The following is a 10,965-nucleotide window of genomic DNA, read 5'->3' on the forward strand; positions in this document are numbered from 1 at the left end:
AAAAAAAAAAAATTACTTCTGCAGTTTCTGATTTATTTCTTTCCTGATGGGTTTATGGCTTTTTTTTTCCTTTTTTTTTTTTTTTTTTTCTGATTCTCATCTACCCGGAGGGCTGTGTGGAAGCACAGCTTTTGTGTGTGCAGTACCCACTATAATGGAAAGAGCAAGTGAAACCACAGCTCCAAATGCAACGTCTTTGACCTTTTGTTGGTTTTACCCCCACCAGTTGGAATTAATGTAGTGACAAAAAGAATGTCAAAAGCTGCTTCTGAAATCACTGCTGTTTTAACAGTTTGTGATTTATTTAGTCTTATTCATTTGCTTTGCAGCATTAATCTGAATTAAGGTATGCTTAATGAAGTAGATATTTTATAGCACATTTGTACTTTGTTGGACTGGGTTTAAGAAGGCTGCTTAAATTGAGTTGCAAGATCAGGCCAGAGTGTGGAGCACCACAGATGGAGCCCCAAAATGGCAACAAGTTTAAGCACCTTCCCTGCTGAGACCACTGCACGTTGCCCCTTGACCCATTACTGTCTGCCCAAGGGAGCTAACCAGAAACTGCGAACCTGGGCAAATGCCACATCCCCTCACGCATAAATCATGGCTGGAAGAAAAGTTATTGAAGAAAAAAATACCCCCACTAAAGACCTGAAACTCAGCAACATGCATGGTCATGGACTTGCGTACCATGAGTTTATACCAGGACCTTCCCACCTCTCTCATTTGCTGTAGTTGTCCCCTTACCTCCCCAGAGCCCAGGTTTGTGAAAGTCATCGTGGTATTTTTACAGCACAGCAGGCTGGTGCTCAGGGAAGCATGGCTTCTCCTGCCGCATGCCTTCTCTTCCCATCCCTGGAGGCCACCCCCAACAAGAACGTCTGGGGAGCCTGCTCCCCTGCAGGAAACCAGCATGTCCCAGGCACCTGCAGCATGTCAGGGAAGATCCCTGCATCAAAATAAGCCAGGTATTTTGGATATCCTACCCACCTGCTGTGCCATCCACAGAGAAGCTCAGAGCTGAATCTTGCAGAAAGAAAATACCCATGAACCTCAAAAAGTCTTTGCCTCTCAATGCCAACTACTGAGGGTCAGGTTTTTCACACTGTATCTGGATGAGTCATCCCACTGAGGGCAGCAGCATGAATAAAATGAGCAATATCTGACCCATAAAAGTCAGGTTTCATTCGAATGCAATACTGCATTCATTGAAAGGCACTTTCCCTCTTGTTCAGAATAAAATATGTTTTTGAAGCAGTCTGAACAAGTACAGGAGAGTTTCAGTGGTACGTATTAATAGAGAAAATTTACTAACATCCTCTGACTACTGACCACAAAAGAGAATTCAAACAATCTGTTGTTACTGCTGTACCCAGGGATCTCACTCCTAACTGCTGAATCAAGAGGAAAGGAAATGACTATGTTCAAGGGAAGAAACCCTTCCATTTTCACAGACAAATTTGGCTTCTATCTCTGTAAAAATGAAGCAAATCAGCAAGCACAAGCACTGTACCCCAAAGTAAGTTCTACAATTTCTCATGCAATTCTCACATTGACTCTTTCACTCAAATAAGACTCCACCCAGTAAAAACACAGGTCACTTTTATTGATCTTCCACTTCTAAGAAGTACAGCCCCGATTATCTTCATCAAAGCTGTTCAAAGTTGTCCATAATTTTTCCTCTGTTTAAACTGTGTGGGTTTTGTTGTTGTTTTGTTTTTGGTTTTGGTTGACTGGTTGGTTGCTTTTTGCTTTTTAAATATAAAGTGCCTTTATTAATCATGAAGAGGAAGCTTGCTTGGCTTATTCATGGGTATTAAATACTACATATCCTAGTTTTCATTGACTCACTGGCTTCTTACACTAAGCCAGCAGGGTTTGTTTCCTCCAGGTTGCCTTAAAAGGATTAAAAATCATTCCATCCTACATGATTGTTTTCTAACTGTTAGTGTTGAGCATGATTTCTTGCACAAATACGACTTGGGGCAGCCGAGATGATGTACGAGGATTCCTCTTTTATCCAGTTTGCCTAGATGCAGTTCCAGGGTTAACAGGACTTTTTGTAATTGGTTGCAGTGCTCTGCTGATGGATGGCTGAACCCATGGTTCTCCTGCAAGGCTCACAGAAGCATGCTGTGGAAAGATGCTGCTTCCCAGTAACAGAAGCAGAAAGGGTGAAATTGAAACTGCAGAGACAGCGAACTGGCATGGATATACAGACAGCAAAGGAGAGCCAAGAGTAACCACGAGCCTGAGCATGTTCATGTTCTTCATGGTTCACCAAAGAGGGTGTGTAAATGGAGCTGTTCACATTCACCAAAGAAGGAACATGTCCCTGTGGGGTTTGTTTGGCATCACCCCTCGCAGCTGTCAAAGAGCACCAAATGGTTGCCCAGGGCAGGGGGATGCACACCTGGCAATCTTGAGCATCTTTTAGACCTGCAAGGGCATCAGCCATGGGTATGAATGTGACCCCACTGCTATCTCTTCCCACCACTTGCTCCCTGCACGGAGATACCTGGAAATTTCCAGCCCCCCAGCAGTGGGAGCAGAGCGGAGCACTGCATTTGCAGCCTGCTGCTTCACTGCACCCCAGACCTGTGGAGGTGGAGGCTGCTGCCTTGAAGATCCCTTCTCCCCATAGAAAGGGCGTACAGCATAAACTTTCCCAACGAGTTTCATGGGTCCATCATAAAGAGACATTCTGGCACTTCAATTTAAGCAGCAGGTGCTGCTTTGGAGCAGCTTAACTGTGTTGAGGAACTACCAAGTCTCCCCATACTATAATAAATCCCAGTTCTTGTGGATAATCCCATAGCTAAGTGTGCCTTAGGGGAATAAAAAATATAGCATGGGATTTTTATTTAGATTGAGTAAAAACTGGGAATGCTGTGGGTACGGAACATGGCTAGTGGCAAGAAACACCAACAGAATAGGTGCCTCAAGCAATTCCACATCTTTCACAATTAAAGTTTGACACTTTTTACTATCCTGCCACTGGTTAAATTAAGCCTGCAGAATATTAAATTCAATTACCCATAAAATAATTATATCAGTATTAAAACAGACAGAATTTTTGCAACATAAAGATTAAAGCTCATACTTGCATGCTATCTGTAAAAATCAGTGGCCATACAATACTTAGCTCACTAAGCATCAATATTTACTAAAATGTTCAAAGAAAGATATTCAATCAATCAAATCAGTTTCCAATGGAGTTTCAGCAGTTTAATTTGTTAATAGCATATTTTAATGAGCTATTAAATTGTCATGTACTTCAGACTGCACTGTAGTTCCTTTCTAATCAGTGCTGATTACTAAGATATTTGTATGTGACAAATTTGCTTTCATCTTATACTCAGCCTTCCTATTTCCCTCAGCAGTCTGGTTTCTGCAGAGGTGATATTATGACAAGGACAGTGAACTGCAGAGTCCCAAACAGCTGCCTCAAGAGGTATCCCTGGGGCTGGCAGAACCACGAGAATCCTCTCAGCTGTGTTTCTGTTTGCAGACCAGGGATGATGATAATTTTCCTACTTCTGTATGGCGCACTGAGTATGATGAATGAAAAGCACTTCAGAAGAAGTCAAGACTATTACTAAAAACCCATCTTCCTGACTTTGCATAGCGCCAGACAGTCGCAGAGAGTGACTGCAGGATGGGACTCTGACCATACAGCCACACGCTGGTGGAAAGAAAGGTCACGAAGTACATGGGAACTTGAGTCAGCCCGTCAAACCTTGACCTTCCAGCCAAAGGCAAGCTGGCTGGGGCTTCAGCTCACCCCAAAGTCCAGGTATGGCATGAAAAACATTGCAACTGCAGCTGCTCTCATACCACTAAGGTAAAACTTTACAGGAAACCCAACCCTCTGGTTCAAGCCAAGAACAGAAAAGGGAACTGTTCCGCAGAGAGGAGTCTATGTTGTAGCATTCATCACCAATCGCAAAATTTCAAATGCCTGTAGCTTAGGGGTCTATACAGGCATTTTGCAGTTTTGCGAGCTACAGTTAAATAAATCACAGTTCCATTAATATCAGTTGGGACATAATTTGTATAGGCCAGTAGAGAAATTAAAGGTAAAATGGGTGCATACAGCATGTTTCCAACATTCTCCACCTGGCGCTGTAGCAGGTAGGCTTGCATCTAAAAGGAAAGACCTAGGCTGTATTTGGTGCTACATGGTATGAAGGAAGGCAGAAGGGAACTTTTTTTTTTTTTTTTAGGGCTGTTACCTTGTTCAAGGGCAATCAAATTCCCACTCTCTTGCCCCAGAGCAAGAGAGCCCATTGCAGCTTCTAATAAAAACACTTCACTGCATGGACAAAAATACACTGACCCTTACATTACGAAGATGTATAGCATTATGTTTTCCTTACGCTTCCAGAGGCACTGAAACTCTGTCAAGAGCAGTGAGGCAAATTTGCAAGTCATATATTTGTAATATCATTTAGGCATAAATGCATTTTGTGCAAAATGTTGCGTCCAGATTGAGTAAATGAAGATTTTTCATCCCCACAGCACATCAGGGCACCACAGAAAACCAGAGCATGAATTAAACTCCACTGTCTCCTTACCAGCTATGTGGCTACAACCTTCATTGGCTGGCTGCTGCAGCTTTGATCTGACAGCTCTTAATGGATTTAGTAAATCGTTATTTATTCCACTTGCCATTCTGTTTAACTGTTTAAACTGGCATTAAGAGACCGTGCAGTATGTTTATTTGTTTGTTTTTCTGCTTGTTTCTCCTGTGGAGAACTTACCATGTACGTTTGTACAAGTTCTCACTATTTTAAATTCTTATGTCATGAAATTATTCACCCTTTGCTACTGACCAGTTTCAAACAATCCCAGCAGTGTAATGCTTTCAAAATGCATCTTTTCCCTTACTGTCTACATGTAGTACTGAGAATGGTTTAAGATTCTTACAAACCCCAGCTCCATAAATCAGCTAATCCAGGTGGGAATCAGCTGACCAAGCTGACTGTAGCAGGTTGGCAGCTACTACGATCAGGGCACGAATGCTCTGATTTGGTCCTTGGAACCATAGCAATAAACACATGTTGCTGTCAATAGGCGTGACATTACCGACACCACGATTGCTCATGTGCTGCATGCACCGGTACGCGTGCCAGTGGGGCACCTAGCCTGCTGGTGGGGAGGCACAGAGCCGAGATGAGGGGAAGCCACCGGGAGCAGAGGGCAGGAAGAGGAGGTGCTGCCGGCAGCTTAAGGAGCACCAGAGCAGCACGAGGCACATGCCACCTGCTCCCAGGCTGGGCAGCCCTTGTCTTAGAGCCAGTTGCCAGTTAGTTAAGAGCCTTTTCCTCACACATGAGAGAGCACCGCTACAGTGCGGGCCGTGGGCCGTGCCTCCACCGTTGCCTTCTCCTTGTGCCCCAGGGCCTACACAGCAAATGGGAGCCCGCACTGAAATACGCCCTGCTCGGGGCGTGTAGAGCTTTGCCACCCACAACAGCAGTATGCAGCTGGAGGGACCCAGAAACCTGCTGACAGCAGGGCTGCTGTATTTTTATTTTAGCATTTTGTACCTATGTATGTACCTCATGGTATTCTGTGTGTGTATACACACATATATACACATGTAAATTTACATCTTGTATTTATATTACCTCTGCTTTCTAGGTGTATGGAGAGAGGCAAATATGGTGGCTACACCAACTTGAAAACGTGGTCTTTAAATTCATCACCTAGGTAGCAGCCTCCTCATCAAGACTTTCATTCATTTCAAGCTGGAATCAAGTTCTTGGGCCATTTTACACGGTACAATTTGAACAGGCCACAAGAGAGGGAAGATGAGAGAATCATATCTTCAAAAGTTTCTGGTAATTTTGGCCAAGTTCATCTCCTAGAATGCCTTTTTGCACATCAGCACTGTTCACAGGCCCCGTGCAGTTTCCGAGCAGCCAGTTCGGGCAGTCAGGAGAACACGGCAGCCTACCATGCTTGAGGCTGGTGTGCCCTTCCCGTCCTCCCGCCTGCCCAAGGCCAGAAGGAAGGATCGCCCCACCAGCCCCGGCTCCAGGAGGGCAGTGCAGACTTTCCACAGCCACAGCTCCTCTTTCCTCCTACTATGGGGCAGCACGGGGATTTTTAGAGTGATGTAAATGTAAATATTGTGGATCCTGAAGCTTGAGATCATATCATAAAGCACCCTCTGTTTTATGTAGTGTGAGCTTAAGTTTACCCTCTTTCTCCCCTGGCTGCCAGGAATTTGTAAAATCTGCACGGTCCTGCTAAGACATTTATTTACATCAGGGCCTCACTTAATCCCTCTGCAAACCACTGATCTGCAGTGACAAGCAGGTAACCTACTTTTCCTAGACTGATACACAGGCTTGACATGGTGTTTTCACTGTCATTAAATGCAGTCTTATGCCCTGACCAAGTGTGGAACTTTTCCCTCCAGTGCAAGCCTCGTTACCATCCTTCCATTCTATTTTGTGTAAAAGCACAGCCCAGCAATAATAAAAACAGCATTAAAAGTAAACAAAACAAACAAACAAAAACTAGTGCAGAAAAACAGAGCAAAATATGGCCCCCGTGGTACTCCTATCTGGCTTATACCCATCCCTTCGTATTGGCATGCAACTGAAGCACCCTCAAATGCAGCTCAGAACTTCAGGAAAATGTTTTTCCTTATTGTCCCTCACGGTCACTTTCTGGACTGTTTCTTTACTTTGAAGACAGAGATTATCTCTCCATGCCAACGCCAGGACTGGCATTAATTGATTAACCTCCGCAAGGTGATTCGCCATTTCTGGACTGACGGCTCTGAGCCAGCGCAAGGCAAATTCATGACTCATTCCAGTACTGTTTCCAGGATATGATGAGCACTAATGACTTCACCTTCCTCGAAGCCTGTTAGAAGACCAGATGCACACCATTCCAAAGACTCTTCCCAACAGCATCCTTACACTGCTTTATTCAAAGGGGGTGGAAAATTGGAGGGAAACTGCCAGGAGACAAGTCTGTCAGCATCCTCCCTCCACCTCCATCCCCCACCCCTCCCAGGGAGGACCTGGTTTCCAAGAAGGACTTGCAAGACCTTGCCAAAAGCACGCGCTGCTCACCTTGGAAATAGATGCCCGACTGGATTTGTAGGACCCTGGGAAGGCTTCTGGGGTCCAAAGAATGAATGAACTTCTCGAGGGTAGATGCCATGGTCCACCGCAAGGCAGCATGTGTGTCTGGCACCTAACAGCTGGGGAGAAGCTTTGGAGCGTTCAAGGCTTGCAGCCCGGCTTGTGCTGCACCCCGAGAGCTGCGGGGCTCTGAGGCGGGGAGGAGCAGCACAGGGAGGTACTTCTGCTTCCTCGCCTCGCTGGCCGCTTCCTCCCACGGCTGCAGACGAGCGGGGTGAGGAGGGGGGGATGCCGAGCATGGGTACCTGGCCCCACCAAGAGGTGCAGGCACCACTATGGGGACCAAACTTTGGAGTCGTCAGGGGCATCTGCCATAAAACTCCATCTCAGTGGTTACTGATTTGGTGCCTGGAAATACTGACCCCCACAGAAAGAGGACATCCAGCATCTTCCCTGCATAAAGTGATGAAAAGACATCATATTTGGGTGGGTTTGTTTGTTTTGTTGGAGCATGGCAAAAAAACTTGGTGTTTGTTCTCCTCAAAACCACAAAGAACCTTTGAAGAGAAGAAATGAAACCATTTTGTTCTGATGCTTTTTGCTCCATTAAGTATTGTAGCTGGATTTGAGATGCAAAAAGGGTGTACAAATAACTTTGACATGTAAATGGACGTTAAAGCACAATGCTGCTATGCAAAATGGCCAAGGTGTTTTAATGTCATCAGTGAATTGTGGGGATTTGAATTTGAGATGCTGCAACTGGGAATGAATTTTTAGAGGCTCCTGCCCAGTACCTTGTGCAAGTCTGACTGCACTGAGGGCAACACCCCAGCATTGGTCTCAGACCTGTTCGGAGCTTTATTGAGAGCTGTTACTGCAGCAGCACTCCTCAGAACATCCAGACTATGTAGCAAATAAGGGGTAGAATCAGATCACCAGGAAAGCTGAAATGCCTGATTTCATGCTCCCTCACACCACTCTTGCACTGCGCTGAGGTGTCAGAGAAAGCAGGAAGCATGATGTTATGACAAAATGGAAAGCCAATAGCTTATTTAAAAAAAAAAAAATCTCTGTAGCTGCATTTCATCTATATGTAATAATTCACAGGAGACAATATAAGCTTCCTCATATTTAAAAAAAAAAAACAACACACAAAATGCTTAAAGTGGGTGCTCAGGTTTTTGAGGTGCATGGCTGTGGCATTTGAAGAGTTTGTTAACTTGGTCTTAACAATTGTTGCTGCAGAGCATGTGAAAGACGGTTTAGAAGCAGGGAGGCTGCAGGTGCAGAGCTCACTGTCACCAGTTGTTAACACTGCAGGTGCTGCAGGCAAGATGAGTAACAGAGCTTTGGGTCTAGGAGGTACAGCTGTTAGTAAAAACCAAGCTAGAAAGCTAGAGAATATGCACAGCCAACCACTCATCCACTTGTAACACACAGGAGTCCTCCCCCTCCCTCCCAACAATACACATGAAATTAATCAAACAGCACTGATCTGGGGAAATTACACACATTCTCAGTGGCAATCAAAAGGCTGACGATGAAAAGCTGATTTTTGCAGGGTCCAGAGCACCGAAATATGTGAGTAGTTTCAGTTATTTAGGTGGGACTACTTTATAAGATTAAAAATTGTGTGTAATTCTAATGACTCGAAGCCAATTTTCTTAAGGTATCTGCTCTCAAGATTCTCAGGGATTGTGTCAGTGCCAGAATCTGGGCTTTACCTGTCCACATTGTTTTGGTCTATACATAAAGAACCCCTAGGGCCATTTTTACTGTTCCTGAATACACTTGTATTTGGCTCTTCATTTTGCTAAGACTGCCAAGAACACCACCACAAAAAAAAAAAAAAAAAAACAAAAAAAACATTTAACATGGACTGCAAACACACATAAAAATTAATAACTGGCTTTGAAACCAGTTGGTGCTAACAAAGCAAGTGTAAAAACAGGAATGGATTTCGTGCAAGACAAACCAGCACAAGAACAGTTGTAGTCTGCCAAACCCAGCAGCCCAACAGCTGCAAGGCCACTGCAGGTCCATGTCCCCAGGGCCAACCAGCTGTATGTGTCCCCAGCAGCTCCGTAGACACACACACAAACACACACACACACACAGAGCACATCTATATATGAATACACAACCGGCTACAGAGGTAAAGACAGAAACCACAGCACTCACACAAGCTCTAACGGCCTCGTCCTGGTCCCCTCTCCGTCTGATCTGGCTGATGGTGCATCAGTGGGAAATACTGACATACACTTGCAGTGCAGGAGATGGGCTGGTCACTGGCCTTAGACCCTTGGTCTCCCAGCTGCTGGCAGCAGGGCAGGCGAGCAGCCCTGGAGGCTGCAGCCCTGGAGGCCACAACCCCATGCCAGCAGCTGGCGCAGGTCCCCTTATGAATGAGACCTAACCCCGAAGCATAGCCCCCTCGGTTGGTGAGGTGCCCTCAAGAGCTTTTTCCCTTATCTCCTCCTGTGACGCCCTGAGGGGGTCTGGGCAGGACCTCTTTTCTCTGATGGGTTATTTGGGTTCCCGGCTGCTCGGTGCCTCTCTGTTTCCTTCTGTGGGCAGCTGGACTGATGGATTTCTTTCTCTGGGCCCTCAGAGGACTAATGGCTCTCCTGTAATGTGAGTGGAAATACCCTGAGCAGGGCACCTCTGGGGTTCCCCCACCTGCCGTAACTCCTCTCTGCTCCTTTGTGTGCACAGAAACCAGCTCTTTGTCCTGCAGCATAAAAAAACTAACGGGAGGTGCCATGTATATACGTTGTTCTGAAACTGCAATCCAAATCAGGAGTACTACCTACCACTCATGTGTCATCAGAGGAATCTTGATTTCTGACGGCAATTTCTGACAGCACCTAGAGTGGTAAAGGATCTGTTCTCCCTAATGCTCTGTGGGAGCTTTTTCCAGTCTGCTGTGCAATGCACAGTGCAGAGAAAAATCATTTGCCATCTCCAAAACATTATTCATCCCAGAATGGAAGATTGCCACATCATCATGGGCTGCTCTTAAAAAGGAATCATTTTGGGCAGGTTATCATGTAGAAGATTAAATACTCAGGCATATCTTAACTTGGAAAATTTTATTCTGCTTCATCCAAGTCTCAATACTGAAGATAAAAACAAGCTGGAGAAAAATACAGGTAAAATGTACTGAGTGGAGACAAAATCTGGGCCCATTTTTCCCATAGAAAGAACTGAGTCATAAACTTCTCCTTACCACATCTCCATCTCTGAGTTATTGCATTCTACAGAAAGAGCTTATAGGGACCTCCATGTTACCTGTATACTCTGGGAATCTGTAGGTAGCATTTGGTTTGGCCACTCCATCCTCGCAATTCCCCAGTGGGATATTCTTCCAGCATGCTGATGAACACTCATTTGTTTTACTTCTTGGTTTCCAGGAAGTCAATGCAATGTTTGGAGTTTCTGAATAAAATCATTTCCGAATCCGTGAAGGTGGTTTTTTCTGTTTGGTTGGGTTTTTTTTTGTGTTTTTTTTTTTGTTTGTTTGTTTTGTTTGTTTTAAGCTCAGACCAATCTCCTGATAAATGCAGCCATTAGTTGAGCTGGTTGAAGGGAATCTCTAAAATGATCCAGTAACTATGAAACCAGGCATTATGTCCACGGGAAGATATGCCCCACTTACTGAGTTTATAAACACAAGGGAAATGTAGTTGCAGTTTGAGTTGGCAGGGCTATAATTCCAAAGAGGAGGATGCTTTAGGGAAACTGGGAACAGCCAAGACCTGGAGCGCAGATGTGCGTGAGAGCTATATTGACTGGTTATGCTATCTTTTGAATCAAACTCAAGGTACTGCAGAAAGTTCAGTATGCTTACGTATTTATT

The 10,965-nt window shown here is 44.9% G+C and overlaps 1 protein-coding gene across 11 annotated transcripts in view; it reads right to left on the reverse strand.

The window, feature by feature from the left end:
• Nucleotides 1–10,563, reverse strand: part of THEMIS (thymocyte selection associated) — a 93,032-nt gene extending 82,469 nt beyond the window's left edge. For 9 of the 11 annotated variants that reach the window (XR_014582499.1, XM_083831588.1, XM_083831594.1 and 6 more), the window contains exon 1: nucleotides 7,095–8,244. Coding sequence is in view for 9 of the 11 variants with exons in the window: in XM_083831588.1 (XP_083687714.1) it covers nucleotides 7,095–7,185 (91 nt within the window). In the remaining 2 variants the exon portion in view is untranslated. Of the gene's footprint in view, nucleotides 1–7,094; nucleotides 8,245–9,287 lie in introns of those variants that run through there. The other 2 variants (XM_083831591.1, XM_083831593.1) reach the window with 2 other exon arrangements.
• Nucleotides 10,564–10,965: the final 402 nt, after the last annotated feature.

This window comes from Anser anser (genome assembly GCF_964211835.1).
Source record: "Anser anser genome assembly, chromosome: 3".
NCBI classification, from domain to species: Eukaryota; Metazoa; Chordata; class Aves; order Anseriformes; family Anatidae; genus Anser; species Anser anser.